This window comes from Anser cygnoides, chromosome 7 (genome assembly GCF_040182565.1).
Source record: "Anser cygnoides isolate HZ-2024a breed goose chromosome 7, Taihu_goose_T2T_genome, whole genome shotgun sequence".
Lineage (NCBI taxonomy): Eukaryota > Metazoa > Chordata > Aves > Anseriformes > Anatidae > Anser > Anser cygnoides.
In genome coordinates this window covers 157,527-185,465 of record NC_089879.1, presented here as the reverse complement: position 1 = coordinate 185,465, position 27,939 = coordinate 157,527, and the positions used below count along the sequence as shown (strand labels likewise).

Below are 27,939 nucleotides of genomic sequence, written 5' to 3'. Positions count from 1 at the left end.
TCCTGAGATATAAAGGCTACTGCAGATAGTGCTGAAAATGAACCAGGACAAATCACAATCAACAGAAAATTAGCAAACTGGCACAAATTTAACTTTGTGACACAATGCCAAACTAATGAACAAAAAAACCTTTAACTTCATTTTCATAGTATTTTAGCAAGTTTTGTCTTTAAACAAGGAACCTGTTTCTACACTATAATCAGTGATTTGCATTAACACTTGGTTTTCACATCGACTTAATTTTCTTCTTTACTTTGTACTTAATTTGATTCCCGATCAACTGCCAGAATTTTCTCCTACTTACTCTCCTGCTTTACATGAAAAAATGTTATTTCGAAATCGTGTAGAGGAAAACACACAAGATGCACATTAATACTTCAGTACTATAATTTTATTAACTCTTAACTAGGGAAAATTTTAGTTATTTTATAACTTGATAAAACTAACTTGTGTTGAACAAAACATCAAGTTAATTATGAGTTGGTGACCCAGGTGTGAAACATGTCCTTCACTGTTGAACAGAAAATGTATTAGATTATGATTTGCATACTTTATTTTGGTTAGAATATATTGATTGAGCCCTGGCTCAGCTCATTCAAGCTAAAAAATAGCTCTTTGGTGGTAGTAATATTTTGGACAGAATTTTCAGTGCAGTCTGTTGCCATGTGAGCTCCTTCATGCTGCAGTGTCTGTAGGGGTCCATCTGGCCTGTTGGCTAATCCTTGCACTTGCTACAGAAGTGACTTGCCTTGCTGTCCAGTGAAAGCCCTACAGCAGCTTTTCTTTTCACTTAGAAACAAGGTTGTACATAATTCGTTGGTCAGCACTGCCAATAGGAAATGCTTTGGGACTCGCTCCTGTAGAACTTCATGCTGCTTGGCTGACTACTTAGCCTGATGTGAGCAATGATGCAGGAACCAGATGGACACCACTCCTGGTTGTGGCTTTGGAGCAGCTTTAAAGGCAGAAAGGTTGAACAGCCTGGCAGGCAGTTCTGTGACTACTTTAGATTTTACTTGTATGCTTTCTATGTATTAATGAACGCTTATATAACAGTATCTAGTGTATTGCTCAGCACTTTCTATCTGTGGGTCTAAAGCACTTCAAAGGATGTCAGGCTTATTATTCCAACTTGCAAAAGGATAAACCTAGAGTAGCACAAAGGTATGCTAGAATTAAATTCCTTGGACTGGGCTCCTGTGGGCTTTGCAGCCACCTATGTAGTGCCAAAAGTTGTTGACAATCTGTTCACACAAAGAAACAGTATTTTTCTGGCATCAGAAACCAGCTGGCTCTGCCACTGTCCATCCATGAAACATGCTTCACTCACTGCAGCCTAATTCACTCTACTGGTGCTGGTAAAGGGAATAGTATTTTTCCTGTATCCCTTCCCTTTCTACAACTGCCTTTAGAATGACAGGGCTGCCCACTGTTCCGAGGGCAGAGTGTAGTCCCTTAAGAGAGCTATAAGGGAAAGACGGAGCAATAAAAGCAAAGGGGGAGAAATACTTGTATATGGGTCCAGGGAAAGGGACATTTCACTATTCTGCATTGAGATTCTAAGGTCAAAAACTTGTGTGGTTAACCCATCTCTGCTTTTGTGAGGAAGCAGTCTCCAGTGCTTACTGTGTTTTGTGTACACGCACCTGAATTAGCTTTAAAGTAGCTGTTTGAAGTACTATCAGAGTGCAGGATTTCAGTTATCGTGGAGATACCCAGGGTCCAGTTAACTGGAAGCCACTGAAACCAGCGCTGTTGTTATTGGTACCTGAGCTAACAAGCATATCTATATGCATAAATCCAGACTTCTGTTAGATGTTAGACTTCAGTGTGTTTTGTATGTATTGCTGAAGTCATATGTAGGTTTTGAGTGTTTTGTTTTTTTAACAGTCATTATAAATGTTTCTGAATATGTTAAGTGTTTATAACATTAATTTTCACTTCTGCATCACCTGACATACTCCCTTTGTGAAGTATGGTTTATCTTTCTATATCTGTAAGAAAGGAATCCTGGGATCTGGTCCCTGCTGGTTCCATGTCACTTTATTTGCTGTTTTCTTGAGCTCTGTAGGGGATAATCCACCCCCAGAGAATTCTCTGGGAGCTTCAGGATGAGAAGGGTCTGTTTAATGCCAGATGTCAAGTTATATAGTTTTCAGTGATTTCAGGTCCTTTTTTCAAATTTCTTTGAGGACACCGACTCACTATGGACATCCTCTCCTCAGACAGCCTTTCTTTTCTACTGCACAGAAAGAAAACCAAGTTCCATTTGCAGGGTCAGTGACAAGAGCTGTGTGGACTACAGTAAAGGAGAAGATAAATAGATGCATGATGGAATTTTAGGTTGGTTTCAGGCACCCTCTTGTGAGGGTGCTGTCCCTGTTACCAAAAAGATGTCTGTACTGGGGTTGCTAGCTTCCAGTTCGGGAAAGAGTCCTCAGTTCTTAGTGCAACATCACTTAAATGCATCTTATAACGAAGGTTAGACAGCAAGTGAAGAAATTGCACATGGAAATATGTCTCTCTGACCAAAACCTTGCTAGGAATAAGTGGCATGGTTTTAAAGGAGTAAGATTTATTTGGGCGTAAATGCAGACATTTCTTCTCAGAAAGAGTAGTCAGGCATTGGAACGGGTTGCCCAGGGAGGTGGTGGAGTCACCATCCCTGGGGGTGTTTAAGGAAAGGTTGGACGTGGTGCTTAGGGACATGGTTTAGTGGGTGACATTGGTGGTAGGGGTATGGTTGGACCAGATGATCTTGGAGGTCTTTTCCAACCCTTCTGATTCTATGATCTTTAATGACTATCAGGAGTATACGATTCAAAATAATGGACAAGCCAACTTGAGTCTGAAACTGGTATATGTAAGCTATCTCATTGTATATCAACACTAGAAGCTATTTGAGGTACTTGTGCAAGACAACTTCAACATCACAGAGATCAGCAGGTGGTCTGCTGTCAGTCTGAGGTCTCCAGAGCTATGCATTCAGCCACTCTAAACACAGGAACTTTAAAACTTGTACTGAGATCAGCATTGCTTAAGGTAACTGAAATGCTTTAATAACAGAACTGTTCTCCTCACCCCTCAGCATTTTACTTGCTCTGAATTCAAATTCTTATAATAGCTCTCTTCCAGAGGATACTCATCGATGGGAATATAGCAAAATGTGAGATAACAAAAGGCTTTGCTGCTGTAGCTCCCCACTTTCTATACTGTGGGAGCTCAACAAACACTTTATAAGGTCTAGATAGAGATTTAAGTGACAGACACTGGCACTGACTTTCAGAGACCTTTGTGTCTAACTGCTTTTACAAAACCAAATGAAGCAATAGACTTGCAAAAGGTGAATAAGTTTTTTTTTCTTTTTTTTAAAAAAAGAAAGTCCTGGGGGGCTGTCTTTTAGGAATTATCAGTGGTTAAGCTGAAGTGCCTTAATGTGAAAAGGTTTAATGCTTGTGTCCTATCAAGGAAAACACTTGAAGACAGGAAGGTGCCTGAAGGGAAAACTTGTGTTTGCTCTTACACACAGAAAATCTGAGGCTCCAGTGGTCACTTCCAATTTCACTATAGATAAATTAGTGGGTTAACTGCAACAAGAGGTACGCATGTTTATATAGGTGCAAATTTGGGAGGAATATACAGTCTACAAACAGAGGGGAAAAAAGTTATAAGGAAAAGCTGAAACAACACATCAGGCTCATATGATGAAAGCCTGCCACACATTATAGCAGCAGGATACAAAGCAGTAGAGTAAACATCACACCCAGCTACCTTTGACTTTTTAGCTCAACAGAAAAAATACAGATTTCACAACCACAGTGACAAGGAGTGGGGCATAGCTGCACTCAGTGCAGGGCTTATGTGCTCACCTCAGGTGGGTGTTATCAGTGTACTTAGCCAGTACACTGCTAGTAGGAACACTTTGTGACTGGGCTGAGACTTTTGGTGCCTGATATGTCTTTCACTTTCACCCTCTGCATTCTTCTGAGACTTTTTTCCTGATTCTTCTGTGATACTCCCTCAGTTCAGAAAATAAGGTAGAGAAGTCTCCTAGCTGTATTCAGTTGGTTGCAAATATTTTTGCTGCGTACCAGTTCCTTCTCTTTTTCAAGAGCAGCTGCTCTTCCTCATGCGCTGTGTGGTTCACTTAACACTGAACAAAGCTTTCACCTTGAAAAATATTTTACAAACTATTGTGGTCTGTACAGCAATAGAAAAGATGCCAAAAACAAGCCCCAGTGTTACAGAAGCCTGTTGTTCTGTTTCCTACAATGATGGGGCCAAAAGCCTAGGACTGGCTTCAGGCAGAGGTGTCAGCAGTGCAGCTGCTTAATGAGGAGCACAAGCCTGAGTCAGGGCAGGAGCTCTGCAGGGCAGCAGTGCTGTGGCTCTTAGGTCTCCTTGGCTGGGGCAGCTGCCAGCCTTCTTTTGATCTGGGGAACAAGATTTCTGCTGGGTGTTGGGGGTGTAGTATTTAATAGACAACTAGTCTGTGGAAGTAATTTGTGTCCATTGTGGGAGTGGCAGAATTGAATTAGGTCTCTGCTGCCGAGAATCCCAGAGCCTCTCTGACCAGGGCCAACAAGCTATTGAATGTAGTTATGATTGTCTTCTGTGGGAGATGAGTGAGTGCAGTGTGGATCCTCCACACTATCCTCCTGGATGAGGCTCAGAACTTTGCATCACCATTCATGTATTTTACTCTCTATAGAGGGTCATTAAGGTTATTTGAAAGATATTTTGACACAATGAAATTGCTGTTTCAGCCATACTTCATCATAGAACAGTTATTTTCAGTGAATGAACGCATAACTCAATTTCAGTTAGGATCTGTTTTTTTTGTTTGTTTGTTTTTGTGGAAAAGCTCTCATGATCAGCATCCATTGCAGTTTGTATGAAAATATTGCAATGAACCCAAAAATGAGGACATTGTTTAAAGTGATCTACAGTAGTGAATGCATTCAAAGCATTATTATATAGTTTGCTTAGGATATTTTGTGGTCACTTTGTTTGTCTGCACTGTGAATAAGCATAACATTAAATACCACTTTTTAATGTTTGAAAATTACTTGGTGCTGAGTACCTATCAAGCTTTTGTACTGTTAAAGGCCTGAAATAAAGAGGTGGGTCATTTTCCCTAAACTTACATTAGATCTGAAGTACGGAGGATGACAAAATTCCTGTCAGATCCTGATGCCCAAGATTAACATTAAAAGGCTAGGAATCCCATGGATGGCATGGTTTAAATTGATGATCTGTAAAGCTGTGGATTTATGATGTAAGGTGCTTGACTTAACACTTCTCCATCTCTCCTGGTCTTTCCATCTCTCCACTTCTCCATCTCTATGATCTCTCCTGTCTATGCATTGTCTGCAGCTGGACACCAGTCTCCAGCTCTGTGATCTCACCTGCATGGCTGCATCCTGGGCCTCTCACCTGTGCTAGTTCTTATGCTGTCAAACCCTTCTCAGGCACAGTTTGTCATGGTACAACGATGGAAACTACTGACTGCATTTCTTGTCTGTTTTCTACATTATATGGATATCCTTGGTGAGTGATGTCTAAACACAGCAGATCTTGGAATAAAGTGAACTTAGGTGGGCTTTCTTCTGTAACTGTCAATCTATATACCTTCTTCAGAGCAAGTCAGCAAAGTTCAGGAAGGAAAGAAAAGTATTCTGTTTATAAATGCTGCTCAATAATGGCTTAAAACTCAGATGGAGATGCAGAGTTGAGCCTTCGATTAAAAATTTCAAAACTCTTAAGAAACTTGTGGCTCTGGATGAAAGCTGTTTTGCTCACTATGTAATGATTGGTGTATTTGTAACTCCTGTGGATAAGTGTTTTGTCATTTGAATAACCAGTTTCATTGGCTTTGCTAATGCTTTCTTTTCACGTATTTTGCCAAATTACTATACCTAGTTGCAAAATGTAACTAGGTTTTGTTTTCGTACCTCTCCTTTGAGGGGTAATGTTATAAGTAAGTGACAATTTAATGAACACATTGAGTGTTTCCTTGCAACGCTTCTGAATTCTGAGGCATGTGTTATTTTCTACAAGGTAAAAACTAACAAGCGGTTATTTTCAGGCTGTGGGATCTGTGCCTAGTGGTGGTTCAGGGCAGTAACACCATTTTGTATTATTCAAATAAAAAAACTATTATGTGACTGGTGACAGAAAGGATTCCTAGTGCACTAAGCAAACTTGTATCTTCAGCACATTAGAGGTAGATTAGAAATTTCTCTTCCTTTTGCCTTGCTTCAAAAGTTATTTAGTTGCTGAGAATCTCTGCAAAGTGGACTGTCCCCTAGAATTATCCAAGCAAAACTGTAATTTCCAACAAGCTAAAAGATGGGGTGGTTTAAAGTTTTTATCCACTGCAGACCAGGTAATGATGATGTGGCCACAGAACACAGTATAGGAATATTGGGCCATGAGAGCACAGTGCGGGCAAGTGATGCACCTGCCTTAGACTTCTGATGGAAAAATCCATTAATCAGTGATAGCGAGTGAAAGGCTTCTGTTGATCTTCATGGGACTTGACTGAAATCTTAACTACAAAAATGTTATACTCTACAAGGACTTCTTCAACTTCTTCTGATCTTCTGTTTTTCATCAGACTTCTCCCTAACAAGGGATCACCTTCATAAAGCCTTTATCTGGTCTCCTACATGATGGTTCAGTAGCATTGTGTTCATGAGCATAGGCTTTAAAAACAATTTCAGTGACAGTGAGAGAAGTTTCAAGTTATGCTTATATTGAAAAAGAACCATACAGAAATGAGGCTAACTTCTTGTTCCTGAGGAAAAATCCTATAAAACATCCCCAACCAAAGATAGATGATGGATAGATGCAACGATATGGTGTGTTGTTAAATGACAGATAGGGATTTAGTGTTTCTCCTCTTTCCTCAATAATCTCTCAGGGTAGGTGCTAACATAATACCATCCATCTCATATGAAATTTATCAATGAGAGAATAAAAGTTGGTGCTAAAGAAATATAAATAAATTTTAGTAGAAGGTAAGGTCATGCTATGTTTGATTTATATCTAATGAGATACACTAATGTGATACAATTGTCTAGATAGGTAGCTTTCATTGACTGTTTCATCAGAGAATTGCTTTGGAAAACTATCTGAGGAACTGGAGATGATCGTGAGGCTCAGACCTGAATCCAGAGATCACTAAAATGCGTACATTTTCAAATGCAGATTAAAGTAGAAGGCAAGAGTTGGCTACTATTTCTCATTACAGAACCAGTTGTAAAGTTCTAGCTAAACAAATGGATATAAACAAGTACATAGGCCAGTGGTGTGCTTGCTGCTTTAGAATAGGTTTTTATTTTTAGAAAATGCAATAGGTACTGAAATAATGAAAATATTTACATAACTTTCAAGTAGGATTACAGGTACCATAAAACTTGAAGTTTTGACAGTAGCATAGCATCATCTTTTCTGCACTGGGATAAGTAAGCAAGTGGGTGTGCAGATGAGTATGCAGAGTGGCTCATTGATATTCTGCTATGTGGATCCTGGACCTTAGACCATACAACAAATTAAAGTACTCTTCATTGACTGTCACCACATAAGACTAACAATGTGGGCCAGGGTACAGACTTGAGCACCAGAATGCAAATGTCTTTAAAGATTTAGTCTCAATCTAGTACCAAGTTTAAGGCATTCCTATATACTGTCTTCAGAAACTGCAAAACAGACAAAATATTTTTGATTTATTGAATAACAAACTTTTTAATAATGGTTATTAAGGCGAAAGAATATCACTTACATGATCCCCTCAAGACAGTATGATTGCTTGCACAATTCAGTCCTCTCTCCTCTGAACGAGGATTTCAGAATAGAAAAAAAACACTTAAATGAGAGCTATCACATGAGCAGTATTTTTATTTTTGAACCACCAGGTGAATATAATGGATAAAAATTCGCACTGATCTTTTGGGGAATATATAGTTTCTGAGGAAAAAATGAATTATTGAAGAGTTTTCTTGACCGTAATGACATGCCCAGCACTTCCAATGCAAATTTACGTTATTGATCATTGTTGAAACAACTATTTATTTTCTTGGAGTTTTAAGATTCGTATCATGTCAGTGAACCTCATGAAGTTCAACCAGGATAAGTACAGGTTCCTGCACGTTGGGAGGAATAACCCCAAGTACCAGTACAGGCTGGGGGTTGACCATCTGGAAAGCAGTTTTGCAGAGAGGGAACTGGGAGTCATGGTCAAGACACCAAGTTGACCATGAGTCAGCAATATGCCCTTGTGGCCCTGTTTAGCCTGGAAAAGAGAAGACTGAGGGGAGACCTCATTAATGTATATAAATATCTGAGGGGAAGGTGTCGAGAGGATGAAGCCAGTCTCTTTTCCATTGTGCCCAGCGACAGGACGAGAGGCAACGGGCACAAACTGAAGCACAGGAGGTTGCGGCTCAATATGAGGGGGCACTTCTTTACTGGGAGGATGACAGAGCATTGGAACAGGTTTCCCAGAGAGGTTGTAGAGTCTCCTTCTCTGGAGATATTAAAAACCCACCTGGGTGCCATCCTGCACAAGGTGCTCTAGGTGATCCTGCTTGGCAGGGGGGTTGGACTAGATGATCTTTAGAGGTCTCTTTCAACCTTGGCCATTCTGTGAATGCAGGTAAGTGAAAAACTGTAAAAAGTCTGTGGAAAAACTTTCATGGTGATGTTCAGTCAGAATCAATAAAAACTATCCTGTTGTTGCCTTTTACTTAACTGCCTTTATGTATTGCTGAAGGAACTCAATTTTACTATGTTTTACAAAGCGCTGAGCTATCAGAAGTTAAACAGTCTTACCTGCTCAGATGAGGCCCCAAACTGGAAGATATTATTAACATGTCTTAAGTAAATACAGCCTGCTAACAAATTATTTCCTTTTCTGGTGCTTAGTATGCACTTTTTGTATTTGAATTAGTTTCTTATTCATAGTTAATAGAACACGTTTTGTTTAGTTACCAGCTTTGTTATATATTGTTGGTTAATGAAATTCCTGCAACTATCCTGGTACCTTTCCCAGTGTAGCACGCCTCTTTTGTACACAGTATTTATCTTTTGAAGAAAAATTCTCCACTTCAGTTCTTTTAATAAGCAAGAGAACAAAATAATTCCTCCCTGTCACTTAAAAGGGCAATGCCAAAATATTTCCATTATGGTAATTCAGTGTTTTCTGAGAATGGACTTCAAAAGTATAATTTCTGGTTTACAGTTACAGTGAGAAAGTAAATCTGCAGCTAAAAAAGAAATGGATGGAGCAAAACAGTTAAAAAAAAAAAAAGTTGCCAACATCTGGATTACCTTCTGTGCTGGCACACTCACAAGCAAACTGGCCACCTAGAAACAAATGCTTCAGTAACACAGCCTGATTAACTGGAAAAGCTCACTTTACTGATGATGACTTTGGCATTGACTCTTGTATGTTCAGACTCTTCATTTAGATAAAGTATTTTTCCACAGAAGTTTCTGCATCATGTTTTATGAAGGTTCTTTACTATGTCTTCATAATCCTATGGTACTGCACAGGAGTAACAACTCAGTCCTCTGCTCCCATCTCTCAAGTAACACTCCAAATGATTTCAGTTTAGTTGGGCAGCAGCAGGAGAATACTTATGTAAATTTCCAGAAGTTTCACTGAATGGAAAGCCCATTGCTTACACTCAAGTTTCAAGTTTCTGAAAGAGAGTGGGCCTATATTGATGATAGGTAAATGAGATTAATCAGAGCAGTCCCGATTAAATATGATTCTCAAGTGAAGTTTGCTGTTAGGTTTTGCAGGTGCTCTCCTGGGAATAGAAACATTAAATGCAGTCCCATAATAACCTGGTTTCATAAACTTCTCTCATGATTAATGTGAAGTAGTAACTAACTTTTTATTCTCAGATAAAAAAAAAAGAAAAGTCTGTTTTTTAAAAAATGTGGATTGTCAAGGGCTGGCACAGGTTGCCCTGAGAGATTGTGGAGTGTCCATCCAGGAAGATATTCAAAACCTGGCTGGGCACAGCTCCAGGCAACCTGCTAAAGCTTTGAGCAGGATCTTGGACTGGAGATCTCCAGAGGACCCTGCCAGACACAGCCTTTTTGTTTCTACGATTAATTGGACTCAGCAAAAGTATATTTACTTATGTAGTCTGAAAGTTATGGTTTCTAGATCTGTAATGTAATGTGCAATAATTCCTATGCATAAATCACCAAAATTTCTGATTTAAATGCTTGTACATTGTCTTCAGCTTCTCTTTGCATGTAAGCAATAGATTGGAAACTCCCATACTGAAGGCAGAATAAAATGTGGCCTTAATATAAGTGTTTTTTAAAAATACTACTGTGAAATATATTTCTATATTCTTTTTAAAGATGTGATTGGAATGACTTTATCAAACACAGAATGTTGAAAAATTCATATAAACAGAGCTGGTCAAGCCACTTTCCATCATTTATCAGCAGTCCTGGCTGTCAGGGGAGGTCCCAGTCGACTGGCGGCTAGCAAACGTGATGCCCATCTACAAGAAGGGCCGGAAGGTTGACCCGGGAAACTATAGGCCTGTTAGTTTGACCTCAGTGCCAGGGAAGCTCATGGAGCAGATTGTCTTCAGTGTCATCACGCGGCACTTGCAGGGCCACCAGGTGGTCAGGCCCAGTCAGCATGGGTTTATGAAAGGCAGGTCCTGCTTGACTAACCTGATCTCCTTCTATGACAGTGACATGCTTGGTGGACGAGGGACAGGCTGTGGTCTACCTTGACGTCAGTAAGGCTTTTGACACCATTTCCCACAGCATTCTCCTCAAGAAATCGGCTGCTCTTGTCTTGGACTGGCGTACGCTTTGTTGGGTTACAAACTGGCTGGGTAGCCAGGCCCAAAGAGTCATGGTGAATGGAGTTAAATCCAGTTGGAGGCAGGTCATTAGTGGGGTCCCCCAGGGCTCAGTACTAGGGCCAGTTCTATTTAATATCTTTATCGATGATCTGGATGAGGGCATTGAGTGCACCTTCACTAAGTTTGCAGACGACACCAAGTTAGGTGCATGTTTGATCTGCTCGAGGGCAGGAAGGCTCTGCAGGAGGATCTGGATAGGCTGGTGGACCGATGGGCTGAGGCCAACTGTATGAAGTTCAACAAGGCCAAGTGCTGGGTCCTGCACCTGGGGCACAACAACCCCAAGCAGAGCTACAGGCTGGGAGATGAGTGGTTGGAAAGCTGCCTGGCAGAGAAGGACCTGGGAGTACTGGTTGATAGTTGGCTGAATATGAGCCAGCAGTGTGCTCAGGTGGCCAAGAAGGCCAACAGCATCCTGGCTTGTATAAGAAACAGTGTGGCCAGCAGGGCTAGGGAAGTGATTGTCCCCCTGTACTCAGCTCTGGTGAGGCTGCACCTCTAGTACTGTGTTCAGTTTTGGGCCCCTCGCTACAAGAAGGACATCGAGGTGCTCGAGCGAGTCCAGAGAAGGGCAACGAAGCTGGTGAGGGGTCTGGAGAACAAGGCTTACGAGGAAGAACAAGGCTTACGAGGAGCAGCTGAGGGAGCTGGGGCTGTTCAGTCTGGAAAAGAGGAGGCTCAGGGGCGACCTTATCACACTCTACAGGTACCTTAAAGGAGGCTGTAGCGAGGTGGGGGTTGGTCTGTTCTCCCACGTGCCTGGTGACAGGATGAGGGGGAATGGGCTAAAGTTGTGCCAGGGGAGATTTAGGTTGGATATTAGGAAGAACTTCTTTACCGAAAGGGTTGTTAGGCATTGGAATGGGCTGCTCAGGGAAGTGGTTGAGTCACCATCCCTGGAGGACTTTAAAAGACATTTAGATGTAGAGCTTAGTGATATGGTTTAGTGGAGGACTTGTTGTGTTAGGTCAGAGGTTGGACTAGGTGATCTTGGAGGTCTCTTCCAGCCTAGATGATTCTGTGATTCTGTAATTCATAGTCATTCATAGATCTCATTGCTGTTTTTGTTATATATTATTTTAAAAAACAATATCTTAGAACTGGCAAAACTGACTTCTGTTCAATATGTTTAAAATTTTACTTTGCTTTGAAATTGAAGAGGTCCTCATCAGTTCCTTACAGCCACTTTCCTTCCTTTGTGTGCCCAAAGCCTCTCCCTACCCGCCAGCCCAAGGAGCACCTGCTCTCCAGCTTCTCCCCAGGCCACACACCCTGCACCTGCCCATGGTGTGCCTGGCTCTTCCTCACCAGCTTCCACCATCTTTTACAGCCTCTTCCACCACGAGCCTGTGCCAGCCGTGGGCCCCTGCAGGGCTCCCTGTGCCAGGAGCTGGGGCAGCTCTCCCATGCTGCATGTGCAACCACAGCTCCCCTGCAGGAAAGCTTAGGCAAGGCCCACAGGTTTTGGAATGGTTTAAGATGATCTGTATCAGTGGGTGGGTATTAATGTTTTTCAACAAAATCAGCAAGTAAATACTGTACCCTCTGTTCAATTCAAAATTAAAATCTCCTGTTCTGTCTACCTGGATTACCTCCTGACTATGCTAATTCTTAGTTACAGAGATAAAGCATGTCTCTAATTGACTCCCTGCCTTGCCCCCTGTGAAATATACCAGGTACTTTCTTTCCCTATTTTTATTTTGTAGCCTGGAATGTAAGGTTATTTTTTGTTTTCATAAATGTTTGACACTACCCAGTCTTATCCTGATCTCTGTTGGTATCAGGCGCTTACAATTTAATTTTCAAGCTGAGCAGGACAGACTGGACCAAAAGAACATAAACCTTCCAAAAATTAACATGGTGCCACTGAAGAAGTGGTTAATGTAATGGCCTGGCAATGGCAGGATATTAAACTAAAAAGTATATAGAGGTCTTAGGGGTCTTCTGACCTAATTTCATGTCATGTCGTTTAAGGCATGCAGAAGTGAAACGGTGTATGGTCAAAGACACCTCTGCTTGTGCTGTTTGCAGTGGGGTCAGGAGCATTGTTTTGCATTTAAAGATTTCATGGGCACTGAAGACAAAGGAAAAATACTAGCTTCAGCCTACTTACTGGCTCATAGGCTAGCTGCTGTAAAGGTATGGAGTTTGTATGTGTGATGAAAGCAGTCTGTGCGGGTGCATTGGGTCAATGCCATTTGTTCATAAAAAAGACAAGTGTCTGAATCCACGGTTGTATTTTTTTCATAGAAGATAACTTCTAGAGTAGCCAAGTCAGTTCATGAGATCAGCATTCATGTACTACAGAGCTAGTTTGGTTTTTCTTAAAGTGGAATCATTCATTTCAGATTCCTACAAAACATCTGTAAAGCAGAAAATGCTGTTTGTGCTAATTAAATGTGACAACCAAATCCTTCTTGGAGACCATGTAAATCTTCCACAACCACTTTGAGGAGTGAAAGCCAATGCTGTCATTTGATAGCAGCATCTTGGGATTGTCTGTCACATGCTTAAAATCAGCTGAGTGAACCTATTCAAGGGCACCACCTGAAGTATCACACTGACCTTATAGCTCATTTCCATGTCTATGTCCTGGAATGGGAAATGCAGGGCTAATGCACAAATTGCCACATACAATTTCAGACACCAGGTATGATCTCAGCACAGTTCTTGTCATCCTGATTTTGTCTTATAACTGGAATTACTGCAGGTGCATTACACAAGTGCTATTACTTACACTTTCTCCTCACCTCACTGACTGTATGTTCCTGCTCCAGTCAGCTGCTGTTTATACAACAGCCTGAGGTTGTTTTGTTGTTTACCAGCTTACCTCTTAGTAAGTGTCAGTCAGGAGCACCTTTGCTAAAAAGGCGATGTGAGATATGTCAAGCTCTCTCAAGACAGGTTTGCATGTGCTCCAAGTTTATTAGTGAACTTTCAGTATATGAAAGTCTAGGAAAGGGAAGTTGGCACTAATGGAAACCAACATCTTTATAAGAGGGAATGAAGATAATGCGTTATAATCTTATCAATGAGTACAAATATCTGAAGGGAGGGTGTTAAGAGGATGGGGCCAGACCCTTTTCAGTGGTGCCCAGCAACAGGACAAGAGGCAATGGGCACAAACTGAAATACAGGAAGTAGTGGCTGAATATGAGAAAACATTTCTTTACTGTAAGGATGACAGAGCACTGGCACAGGTTGCTCAGAGAGGTTACGGGGTCTCCTCCTTTAGAGTTATTCAAAACCCACCTGGATGAGATCCAGGGCCATGTGTGCTAGGTGACCCTGCTTGGCAGAAGGGTTGGACCAGGTGTTCTCCAGAGGTCCCTTCCAACCCCAAGAATTCTATGATTCTGCTGGAGAACAGCTGTCTCTTTAAATGGAGGCAATTGACCTGGGGTGATCCTGGTCTCCCTGTGTTCACAAGGCAATAATTTGTCTTTCTAAATTTCTGATTTCAGAAAGTCTCACAACAAAATTGCAAAAACTTCTGTCTGTATTATTTGGACAAACAAAGGCCTTCAGTGCAAGAGCAGTAGCAAATTCAAACCTATTGTGCTCTAAAAAGTGGAAATGCTGTAAGTTGTAATAAGAGAGCATGTCACAGAGAATCACTTTCAGCTGATCTGTTGAAGAAGCAAAACAAAAGCAAACTGGGCAACCGAGACAGTATAAGAATATTTTTAAAGGATTCTAAACAGAGGACTCACAAGACAAAGATAATGCATTTAAACTGTAATCAGAATCATTACTCATGCAAGCAACTTGAATAATATCACAGCATAAAACAACAAAATAACTGGAAACAACAGTTATCCATTCTTTAAAGGGGTGTCAATGAACACGCAATGGATTTGTGTTAGAGAAATCCAGATACTACCTTCTCTGTTATATTTTAATTCAGAACTCTAGTTTCATTTTAACACCCACGAGAATTTAACGTGTCATTTTAAGCAACATAATATTTGAACTTGATTTTAAACTACTGGTCCAGATTTTCTGTTGTAGTATTCAGGCAATGGAACTATGATGAATCATGCCATACAAGGATCTGCTGCAGGCATTTAAATGTCACTGTGTTTTAATCTCTTTTTTTGATGCTTGGAATTTTTTAATATTTCTGTTGAATAAGCGTTATTTTGTGAGTATTTTTGTTACTAGATTTGTTCTGCTTAAGCTCTGTCTTTCCCTTTCAAATGAGTATGTTAAAGCTATTTTAAAATATCAAAAAGTTATTTTAATTATAAGTTGCTGTTAATTGTTGTTGTTTGAAATATTCTGAAATCATCTGATGTATAACTCTTTCTGCCTGTGCCCAGAAGCTCTTTTGATTCCATTCATGCACACCAAAAGATTTCAACCTATGTTAAGTGTTTCATGTACAAACTAAAGGAAATATAAACTCAGAGGAATGTATGGATAGGTAGCATTGCTCGTTCTTACTTTCAGTTCAGCTCCTGTTTTTTTTATTCGTGTGTTGTATATGGTGCATGTCCAAATTGTGAAGCCTCCAGGATGGAAACTGGATTGCTTATTATGCATTATGCATAATTGCTAATGATCATTCTTATTTATAATTCAGATACATCCAGTCATTTTTCTCAGAAATATCTGACTAGCTATTATTTTTTCTGCTGTCTATTGTCATGCTGTACTGATTTTATTTCTTTCAATGTATTTGCAGGCTCTATCTTTAAAATACCGTGGTGCATCTTTGAGATTTTAACACTAAAACTGTGGTTATAATCATTATGCCTTCATCAGGGATAACAGCTGTACAGTCTCTAGGAGAAACTAACTGAAATTGCACTAAATAACACAGAAAACTTATCAGAAGCTTCAGTTCTGGGGCCATAAGTTAGCCTGAGATGTGAGCGGGGTTTTAGAATGCAGCCTCCCTGCCAAGTTTAGAGCTGCTGTGGTAGTCCAGTGTTAGTCTTTGCAGGGCAGCCCTTCTTCAAGCAAATGAGTCAGGTGGGAGCCTCCCCCTTTGCTGTGCTGACAGCAGTGCAGGGCATGGGGAAGATCACTCCACCCTCATTACTAGCAAAAGGAAAGCTTCATTTTCACAGTGCTAGAGGTCAGGGAAGGATTCAAGTAAATGTTCTGTTTTTCCCCACAGGGTGGGGATGATCTGAAGGATATCTGCTCCAATCACTGCTGTTGGCTGGTACAGAAGGAGGGAACCTGCAGTTTCTATAGCTGGCTTTATTAGAGACAAAGACAGTATCAGCTGCAGCTGGAGAGGGGCAGGAGACTACCAGCAGAGAGGAGTACAAGTCTCTCTAATAGATTCCCTTGCTTATCCCTGTTCCCACATGCACTGCACAGCACTAAACCTTCCTCTGACCAAAACTTTGTTTCCTGGATTATTACCAGAAAGCAGAAACATGGAGAGTTTTTTTACCTTTCTGCTGGAGACAGAAAATTTCTCCTTTTAATCCTGAACTTTGTTTACAGATTAGAAACTCCAATATTCTCCAATATTATTTTCACTAGTTAGAGAAAAAAAATGGATGCACTCAGAGCACTTGGAAATGAGTCGCTGTTGTCCGGTTTCTCTGGTCCTGGCAGATGGGATCCCTTTCGTCGTCCCTTGGATTCCATCCAGCCCTGGCACTTCAGGCTTCTGGCAGCAGTAATGCTGGTGGTGACCTCCCTGTCACTTGCTGAGAACCTGGCTGTGATCCTGGTAACTTTTAAGTTCAAGCAGTTGAGACAACCTGTCAATTATGTTATAGTGAATTTATCTGTGGCTGATTTTCTGGTCTCATTGACTGGTGGCACCATCAGCTTTTTAGCCAATCTAAAAGGTTATTTTTATATGGGATACTGGGCTTGTGTACTGGAAGGATTTGCTGTCACATTTTTTGGTAAGCTTGATTTTGTTGGTAGTTATACATTTTTTCTTTGAACTTCCTTTAATGTATTCTACTAACTCTCCTGCAGCTTCCTGAGCCTCTGACTTTGCATGCCTTTGAATGCATTGGATCTTTCCCCAGTTACACGTGTTCTGTGGTGTACCTCATGCGTGAGTGAATAACATGCAGCACTTTTGCTGTCACATATCAGTGGCTTGTTGCTTGTATACTGTTCACTGAATATGTTTAATATAATGAGAAAAAACTTGCTAATAGAATAGCAGGATTGTGGGTAAAACTGTGAGAAAAAAAATCACTATGTGCAACTATTTTCGAGGTTTGTGTCTAGGTGTATGTGTGTATGTGGTTAAACGAGAGCGAGAGAGAACAAATAGCTGTTCTAAAACTGTGGAAAATATTAGGACACTGAAACGTCTTATGTTAGCTGTCTTCCAGTGGTTCTGAGGAACTATGGCATGCCTGTAACTGTCACCCCTTGCACCTGAATCTTTCTGTGATTGTTTATCTTGTCTTTGTTTTGCTAACTACATAAAATGTATTAAAGTACTCTAGAAGGGAAAATTGTCACCAGTTCACTGTGTAAATATACCTCTGCAGAGTAAATATGAAAACAGTTTTAAAATTGAACATCTAATTACTTGAACATATAAATTCATTCCTGCCTCCTACAGAGCTTTTGTATCTCTGCCAAGTGATATTTGGGTTCTGTTTTAGAAGCTGCATAGTGAAGCCAGTCTTTTAACTCAGTCACTTCTCTGAATCAAAACACGTTGCTGGTCTTCAACCTGAAGAGGAATCCCACTGTTGCTCTCAGGTTGATTAAGCTACACAGAAGGATTATCTGTGAGGGTCAATGGTATTCTACCAGTTTGTGGCATGGAAGGCATGTCTCATGGAGTTAAGGTCAGGCTGTTTCAAGATTTTGGTGAACAACCAGGTGGTCTTTAGTAAAGTGATACCTTAATGCTGTGGGCAGCTGTCTGTAGGCTAGAGTTTTATGACAGTCCGAAATATGACATTTCTTGCAAAAATAGTGTTTTGAAGATATGTCTTCATTCGTTAATTTGGAAGTTATATGTAATTTGCAGCTTTTCAGAGTAGAACAGAATAAAAAAAAAGTCATTGTGAGTTAAAAGGTCCAATTAGTTGCTTGGGTTTGTAGTCATTATTACTGACAAATTAGACAAGTATGGAAATCTTGTATTCTTAATAAAATATTAGAATATGCACATGAATTGCACATCCTTTGTAAACTTGGATTGATGAAAAATGTTCCTGATATGGTGGGTGGTCAAATGCTGCAACAGGTTGCAAAGAACTGTTGGAGTCTCCACAGCAAAGAAGCTGTGGAGTCTCCAGCTGTGGAGATGTTCAAAACCTAACTGGATGTAGTCCTGGACGACCTGTTCTATGGACCTGGCTTAAGGTGTGTGGGGCTGGACTAGGTGACCTCCAGCTATACCTCCAACATAAATGATTCTGTGACTGTATGATGTGGGATAGTGTTTGATTTTCAGTGAATCTATCTGATTTTTTATGCTGACCGTGTTTTCTCACTGTAGGTATTGTTGCTCTCTGGTCTCTTGCGCTTTTGGCTTTTGAGCGGTACATAGTGATCTGCCGCCCACTGGGAAATATGCGCTTGAAGGGGAAGCATGCTGCCTTAGGTATTGCCTTTGTGTGGACCTTTTCCTTCCTTTGGACCATCCCACCAACTATGGGTTGGAGCAGCTACACCACCAGTAAGATTGGAACTACTTGTGAGCCTAACTGGTAAGGCCATCGTTGCAGAGTATGGTGAAGAAATTACACTTACAGCTCATGACTTCTCAAAGGCAGGAGTTTAAAAGAAAGGCTTAAAGATGATGGACTTCCAGGCAAAACTAGAGGTAGACAAAGCTATAACAAAACCAAGAAAAAATTACCAAGAACAGGATAAAAATATATATGTGTGTGTGTATATATATATATATCATTTTCTAAAAGAAGAAGCTTTTGTATCTAATGAAGATAACTGTCCTATACCTTGTGGTTTTTGTCAGGATTCAAAGAGGACTAAAAGATTTTTAGAAGTCTGGACAAGGCCCTGTGCAACCTGTTCTACCCCCGTAGTTGACATCACGTTGAGCAGGAGGTTGGATTACGTGTACCTTCCCACCTGAACAGACCCACAATTCTATAGTTCTGTGTCTGTGATCCTACAAAGAAAACATTTCCTGGGGGGGGTTGATTAAAAACAGTTAACAAAAATATTAGTAACACCTTTAAAGAGCAAAATGAACTCTTCAGGAAAATAATCAGAGCACATTAGTAATACATACACGATGTATTCTGTGTTTTATACAGGTATTCGGGAGCTTATACTGATCATACCTACATTATTGCATTTTTCACCACCTGTTTTATAGTGCCTTTATTGGTAATTTTGGTATCCTATGGAAAACTGATGCAGAAGCTAAGAAAGGTAAGAAGAAGCACTAATAAGTAAAATTTTGAAATGCGTATGTATGTAATCATTTGGAATTTTTGTGTTCAAATTTCCATAATGATCAGACGTCAGATTTCCAGGCAGCAAATATGCTCGCTTGTCATGCTTTGTTAAATAATTATAATTACAAACAGAAATCCATGCTATGGTTAGAAATGATTTTTCAGTGTCCAAGTTTGATCACTTATGAGTATGTCTCATTAGCCAAACATCATGTTAGAAAAAATGTCTGCCTCATAAATAAAGAAGCTGGATGAACCAGTATTGGTTTATTTACAATTGCAATTCAGTTCAGTGGCAGTTTTTGAGATTCAAACCAGGCAACTCAGAATGTAGCTTAAAATGTCTGCATTTGTAAGTTGTAAGAGTGCTGACTAAAAGTTTGTAATACATGAGGGCAGAATAACATGTAGCATTTGTAAATGTAATGCAATGCCATTTAGTAATTAAACAGGATCACTATCCAGGAACATTGATTCTTGAGGAATAATTTTAAATTTTATTTAATGATTATGCTGACCTGACATAAAAGAGAATATGCAAAAATTGAAAAAGACAATAGAGCTAGAAAATTCCTATTTGGTACAGTATTTTGTGACAATATTATTTCTATTTACTGCAAAGCTGCCTTTTCTTATTGCTTCAGTAACAAATGCAGTAAATAGCTTCAATCTACTGATGTTTTAGAAGTATTTGGGATAGTCAAATGCCTGCTTTTATTTAAATGCTGTTTTCCTTGAGAAGGAAACAAAACAGAAGGAAAATGCAGAAAAAAAATCATTTTCTCCTTAGAAAATTTAGATTAGGCCATGCATATTTCAGGTGACATCATTATTCCTCTAAATAGACTTTTCTTGATTTCCTTCAGGATGCATTTAGGAGAAAGAAGGTGAAATGTCTGGGAGAGGCTGGTTTTAAACATGAGAAATTTCCAAAATTGAACGTGAATTGCAGCAGGTGTGCATTGCTGCTCATAGCTCCCATGGTGCGGTAGCATGGTGTCTGTTGGTGCAAGGGTGGGAGAAGTGAATTTCAAGGGATGGAGATGTTTGAAGAAAAACATTCTTGATGTCAGACTCTTCTGAGGTAGCTTGTAAAACTGTAAGTCTGTTATTACGAACATCCAGAACTTTTATTAGTATTTTATATTTCTCTGTCCTAACCTACCTACAGAGGAAAAGGGATGATGAGAGAGCCAGGGGAGCCAGACCTCCTTGCTGTTGATGCAGGCTGCTCACTGCTGCCAGGGAGGATGGTGTGCTTGTTAGAAAAGGGAGCACTGACACCCGGCTTGGGAGTGGGCAAGCAGCTACCCTAGGCATGCAGCCTTGCAGGGCTCCTGCTCCTGCCTGGGGCAGTCGTGGTGGAACTGTGGGTGGTGGGTGTCCCTCCCTGCAGGGACAGGAAAAGGCCACCTCCAGGAGGCTGTCCCTGGGAGGAGAAGCCCATGGGTGGCCTGGCAGCACAGCATGAAAGGGATGGATAGTAACCCTACAGAGGGGATGTCGAGGAACTGAGACCATGTGCAAATCATCCAGTGCTGTGATGAGTCTGCAAGAGCAGTAGCTAACGTGCTAGTGAGATGCATCAGAAGGTGTATGAAAAGGGCTATTTCCTTCCTCTGGGACAACCACTTAAGAGGCCGTAGGGAAGAAACAAAGCAGACAAGGTGAGAAACAAGAGAGGCAATGAAAGGAAGAGTCATTGTTGATCACAGAAGAATCATAAAATCATTAATGTTGGAAAAGACCTCTAAGATCATCTAGTCCAACCGTAGAAGTCAGTGAATGGTCTGTCTTGGCATTTGGATTAGGTCAGGATGTCTTCTGAATGCAATTGAAAGATTGACCTAAGAACAGCTAACTACCTGTGATATATTTTGTAAATTTATAATTGCCACGAGGCTGTATCTCACAACTAAACTCATTTTTAAAAATGTGATTACAGTGAACAGAAAGAGACATAGGCATCAGAACTGGAGTCCTGATGTTCTCAACCAACCTTCTTACAGGATTTTGACTCCCATGCCCCATGGTTGCCACAGTTCAGATTCTGTCCTGAAGGGCATTGTTCTGTCTTAGTAAAGTCTGCTAGTCCCTCAGTCACAGTTACCTTTGCTCTACAATTCCAAAAGTAGCTTTCAGTACAATTGCAAACGTAATGAAGGAAATGAATCTTTAGGAAAAGGTTTAATTAGCAGTTTATAATGGAGCTAAATGATTATTAGAGTGTTCTCTTGTTGGTAAGATAAAGCACCAGTACATGGTTCCTTAGCAGTTTAGTGTTCTAGGATTTTGAGAGCAATCTACTGGCATCCATAAAAAGCCATAGCTGAGAAGGAGGGCAGACTTGTATGAAACAAAGATGAAACAGAGCCAAAAGAACTATTTGGGGGAACACTTAAAAATAAATAAATAAAAGAGTTGCTAAATATGCATGTTAAGGAAAACATGGACTAACTCATGAAACTGCCACTAAAAACTGTGAAGAAGGGTTAAGTGCCAATGAAAGGGGAAAGAGATGCTCAGAGCTACTAACAGAGCAGTCTGGAACACACTGGAACTGAATAAGAACAACATGGCTTTGTCAAAACAGTAGCAGCCCAACCCTGACTGTGAGTATGGATCATACAGTGACCACCGCACCTGCTCTAACCATGCCATGTGCTCAGGGCTGGGAGGCCAAGCTAGCTCCACTCATGATACCTTAATCACCAGCTCGCTGTCTTAAATAGGCTTGTGAGGGGGTCAGATGCACTTGGTATCTGACAAGCAGATCAGTGCAAAGCAGTAAGTTTGCCAGCAATTATCTTGCAATTTTCCCAGCTGAGAAAAAAAAAAGGGGGGGGAGGGGACACGACATAAGTCTGGGCAAAAAATGAGACCATTTGCAAGCATGTGTATATATGCACATGTTGTGTATGTGAGAAAGACAAGGGAATTACTGTCTGCTCTCAAAGATTAAAATTAATGTATCTAGCCTCAAAAAAAAAAAATGTTGCCCCAGTAACAGGAAGTGTCATTAAGCATGAGGCTTCATTGTGCAATGGACTATGCAAATACCCAGGAAAGGATGTAGCCTGTAGAGTTTGGGATCAGCAAAGGAGTTACAGCTAGGAAAAGTGTGGTATACAGAGATAATTGCAGTTCTGGAAAGTTAAGATGATGAGATCATATTCTGAACCTTTTCTTTCCTTCATGTGTTGGAAACTTGAACAAAAATCTACTTCTATGCTCTACAGATTTCTTTCCTTTGGCTCTGTGGAATTCTTTGCATAATAGTTATTCTAAACTAGGATTGTCTACACACAGTTTAATTAGGGAGGCACAAAAATGCGTATTGTCAATGAGTTACACAGTTATTTGGGGGATGGAAAATGAGGGAGAAGATACTAGCTTCCACATACATCTTTAAGTACTAAATATGTTAAATTTTGAGTGCAGTGCAAGGGTAAAGGGGGAATATCTCCACTCAGTTCTGACTTTAATGTGGGCAGCTTACAAGGCCATGTTATTCCAATTACTGTTGTGAGATCTGGCATCAGGATTTCTATAGCAATTCAGAGTTATCATTAGTTGCTTTGCACGTAAGCTAACGTTACTTAGCAGTACTCTGTTTCACTAAGTCATCAAGGAAAAAAACAGTTATTGCCCAGAAAGACATTGTATGACATGATGCACTCTCTGTAGAAACATCTCTATCTAAGCTGTTTGTGTGGGGAGAGGGGGAACATTCCTGTTAAATGCCCCAAACCTGCTTTAATTCTGGTATCATTAGATTATAGATGCTGCTCTTCACTTTCTGGTGAAGGCCATAAAGCACCACAGAGTTTGATAGGCTCTCCTGATCGCTGCTCCTTATGCTGGTCTAGAGGTTACCAGTGGCAAGGAACTTGTACAGCCACAGCAAAGAGTGCTGTCTTCTAACACCCATAGGCTTACCATCTTCTTGCAACTCACTATAACTGCCCACTTTTTGGTAATTGTCACCATCAAGCCTTTGATTAAACAGTTGCAGTTACAGTTGGGTAGCCATAATGACAGGGGTAAATTTGAAGCTGGCTGAAAACTTCTCGAAAGGTAAGCCAAAGCTGTTTCCACTCTATGGATGAGGTGGCCAGATGTTGGCCGGAGCTCAGGTACACCAAGAACAGGCAACAGGAGTGGGCTGAGAAGACAAGCTCAGTTTGAGGCCCTGAAAAGAGGTTGGGACTGTGGTGCTGGTAGGGGATCAGAGATAGCTTGGCCTCCTTTCCTGCACTGTCCCCTGCAGGTACTTTCCCTCTGCTAATGCCAACCACAGCAGTCATGAGCCCATCTTTTCAAATTTCTGGCATGGAAGAGTCTGCAGTCTAAGGCAAGGGCTGTTGCTCAAAGCCATGTCTTGGCAGTGGCCTGAATCTAAGTTTGGAAGAAATCTGAAACTGCTGAGACTTTAAAAAATATCTCGTAAGGATAATGCTTTCTTTGGGCTGACTGGTGCAGAAGACAGTTTTGTAGATAAGATTAGTTCACTGTAAGGCTGGTTAAAGGGTATGATTGCTTCTCATATTTATTTTGTTATGGAATTGTGCTTTTTGTTATATTTTGCTGTACATGAACTGGTGTGTCAGGTCAGCAGCAAATGCATTTCTCAAAAAGACTAGAGTGGAATAGAGAGCTACTTTTCCCACCAGTATAGGTAAAATGTTACCTAGTCAGCTTTCCTGCAAGCCAAGAAGTCTGACTTTATTAGATTTGTGCAAATCCAAAGCTGCTATAAGCTGAGAGAGTTCTGTTGAAGCCAATGGAAAATGGCAATGTATCACCTAAAAATACAGCACTAATTTGTTTCATATTTTTAAAGGCAACTTATTGTACTGATGTTGTCAGATACCTCCAGTTGCTCATTCTGTCAGAGTCATTGTATTCTGTATTTTGGCATTCTAAATAGATGCCTATTATCTCTAATTTGACTAAGATCATTAGGATTCCTTTTCTCATAGATGGAATTTGTCTGTATGTCTGCACTGCCCCTTGAGGTGTGTTGCTGCAGCACCCATGAAATTATTTGAGATAGATCAACTTTTGTGAGGCTGGACAGCGAATCTGGGCCATCACTTCACTTCTCATGGCTTGGCTAAATCTAGCTTGGGTGTGCCTGTACAGGCTACAGTCATGCTGGACTGCAACTATGTTTCTGTACAAAGATGGTCCTAGCATTTTTTGTCATTTTGGCAATAAAAATATAAAGATATGTAAACAAAGGAAAACTGAATAATCACAAGATACAGTAATTCATGTCCCTTAGCACTCATACTGACACTCTGTGGTCCAGTAACAGCATCCTTATGTGCTACCATACTTGACAAGAGTAGATCTTTCCTTATAGCATGGCAGATTATTAAACTTTCCCCGCATTTGCTGTTTGAAGGCCTTGTTTATTTTCTGGAATTTTCTGTCTTTTCTTTAAAGGTGTCAGATACTCAATGCAGGCTGGGAACTACCAGGAAACCTGAAAGACAAGTGACTAGAATGGTTATTGTTATGATCATTGCATTTCTAATCTGCTGGATGCCATATGCTGCCTTTTCTATCCTAGTCACTGCATATCCTTCCATTGAATTGGATCCTCGTCTGGCAGCAATTCCAGCTTTCTTTTCCAAAACAGCTACCGTTTATAATCCAATTATTTATGTCTTTATGAACAAACAGGTACTGTATGCTTTCAGTGTCTTTAAAATTCATATTTTCATATGTAGTCTTGCTTTACAATGAATTATTTCTATCTACTTGTTAGTTAACCAGCAATCCAATAACTAGCATTTAGAAATAAAAAAAAAAAAGAAAAAAATCACTATATCTACTTACTGGAGCATAGCGTAAACCTCAGAGCATTATTACAATATGAATGTTAATAATAATTAGGTTTAGCTGTTAGAAAGGGAAATCAGCCCTTAGTGAACGTCAGTTATTCTAGTTTTCTGTATGAAAAGTCTGTTTTCAAGACTGTCCCATGATGTTTCTATTATTCTTTAGGAATGCAATACCAGTGAATTGCTTTTGAGGTAGGGTGCTCATGGATGTGAACAAAATGGAAAGAGAACATCTTTGAATAGCTGGGTATTAGTGCATGAAAGCAACTCATGAACCCCGAGAAATGATCACTTCTCTTTGGTAAGATGTGGCTAGGAACAAGCATGAGAAGAAAATTATTTCTTAGAATGAGGCTTACTAGTAGTCTGGGCCTTTTTTAGAATGTCATTATTTCTCAGTTTGAGAGTTCTTCATGGTGTCACAAGCATATATGTTTAATGGGGCTATTTCTGTATGTGCCCAACTGATTAATGAGATAATTTCCAAGAGTTTTAGTTAAGACACAAACTGCTTTATAGAAATATTTTTTAATTTCTTGTGTTTTGATTGATCTCCTTTGTTTCAACCTTCTAGTTCAGGAAGTGTCTGGTTGAGATGTTCAGCTGCAGTGCCATAGAGACTGCAGAGTCCAACATGAACCCAGCTTCAGAGAGAGCAATGCTAACCCAGGACAAAAGAGGCAGTGAGTTGTCCATCATGGCAGTACGTAGCACCGTTTCTAAGAGGAAAACTGGAGATGAACACAGAAATTGCCCTTCTCTTGCTCATTTGGCAGCTTCAGAAAATAAAATCTGGCCCATGTAGAGAGTGAGATGTGATCATCAATGCAGTACTACAGCATATTTCCTTGTTACCATCACTTCATATAAAAAATGTCATGGTAGACATTATGCTCAGTCCTGTGGACACTGGCTTTGAGATTCTGAGCTCCTGAGTGAATGTACAAGCTTATTGGCTCTGCAGTTGCAGTCAAATGCCCAGCCAAAAAGTTAGTCCCTTCCTCTATTATGTTAGTCCCCTATTATCCACAGCCTGCTTGCTCCGGTAATAAAACTAGAGAAGCCCAATATTTTTATGCTGGCATGTGACACAGTAAGGATAAGAGAGTTTTACACTGATGACTGCTCCTTGGTTAGCTGGGCAGAAACATGAAGTGGTACATGGCTTCAACATGCTAATGGAAAATGAATAATATTTAGCATACAACTGACTCAAGTTCAACCAAGTGGAGATTCAGAGAGAGGCAGACCTGTGTGTTTTTTGGTTTGTTTCAGAATTTTTACTTAAAACAAACAAGCAAAAAGCCTAAGGCTTCTGCACTTACGTCTGTCCCTGGTGAAAACATCATCTGCAGCAAGTCAGGTGAGCTGTTTAGACTTCCAAGGACTATTTTATTAAAAAAATCTCCATCAAGAGTCATTCATATCCTCCTCCTTCATTCTCTATTTGTCAGGAAAACTTCTGTGCCCATAGCAACTTCTGAAATCAACTCAAATTTAGCAGAGAAGGTAGGGTATAGAAAACTGTGCAGGAATACTGAAGAAAGGGCCAGTAGCACTGCTTGAGTTCTGAAGCTGAGCTTTGTAGTACACAAGTTTTTCACTGTATGTCCTTGCAATGTGCAGAGCTAAGATCTATCATGTTCTTGAGATCATGGAGCTCCAGGAGACAACTATTATTTCTGTTTTTTAATCATAGAATGGTTTGAGTTGGAAAGGACCCTTAAAGATCATCTAGTTCAACCCCCTGCCATGGGCAGGGACATCTCTCACTAGACCGGGTTGCTCAAAGCCCCATCCAACCTGAACTCAAACACTTCCAGGGATGGGGCATCCACAGCTTCTCTTGGCAACCTGTTTCAGTACCTCAGTACCCTAATAGTGCTCCACAGTGAGGATATTCTTCCTTGTATCTAATCTAAATCTATCCTCTTTCAGTTTAAAACCATTGCCCCTAGTCCTGTCACTACAGGCACTTGTAAAATGTCTCCCTCCATCTTTCTTATAAGCCTCCTTTAAGTATTGCAAGGCTGCAATAAGGTCACCCAGGAACCTTCTCTTTTCTAGGTCAAACACTCCCATGTCTCTCAGCCTTAAAGAAAAAGCTGTGTGCACAAGCAAAGCAAAAGAAGGAATTTATTTACTACTTCCAATTGGCAGGCAGGTGTTCAGCCATCTACAGGGAAGCAATGCCCATCACATATAACACTTTCTCGGGAAGACAAACACCAAAGACAAATGTCCTTCCCCCCTGCCAAGACCCCATTGTTCCTTCTTTACCCCAGTTTTCTTGTTCTTCATGAAGCCATGTAGTATGGGATAAACCTTTGGTCAGTTGGGGTCAGCTGTCCTGTCTCTGTCCACTCCCTGCTCCTTGTGCACCCCCTGTCTCCTCACTGGGAGAGTGGTGGGAGAAGCTGAAAAGTTCTGAGAAGCTGACTTACTGCTGGCACTGTTCAGGAACAACCAAACTATCAATGTGTTATCAACATTATTTGCACCACAAATCCAAAACATATCATCATACAAGCCTCTACAAAAAACAAAACAAAACGCTATCCCAGCCAAAACCAGGACACTTAATTATGATTTCAGGAAATTAGTGTCCAGAGTATACAAAAAGTACGCCTGTGCTGGGCCATGTTACATTGGATGGCTGTGTTTCCCTTTGCACATTTTTGCTTTTCTCTCACTTCTGAGCTAGAGCGTGTCTCAGAAAACATATTCAGCGTTCTAGCTGAACAGGCAACTTGCAGCAGTCAATCACACCATGTTGCTGTTCTTCTCTTAGGAGCAGTTGCATTG

The 27,939-nt window shown here is 40.5% G+C and overlaps 1 protein-coding gene across 1 annotated transcript; it reads left to right on the top strand.

Annotated features, from left to right (window-relative positions):
* Positions 1 to 16,386: 16,386 nt before the first annotated feature.
* On the top strand, positions 16,387 to 25,939 carry LOC106047318 (vertebrate ancient opsin-like). Its single transcript, XM_013198742.3, has 5 exons — positions 16,387 to 16,783; positions 18,355 to 18,565; positions 19,139 to 19,256; positions 24,734 to 24,973; positions 25,709 to 25,939. Exons 1-5 carry the CDS (start codon positions 16,423 to 16,425, stop codon positions 25,937 to 25,939), a joined length of 1,161 nt encoding a protein of 386 aa, XP_013054196.1. The 5' UTR covers positions 16,387 to 16,422.
* Positions 25,940 to 27,939: the final 2,000 nt, after the last annotated feature.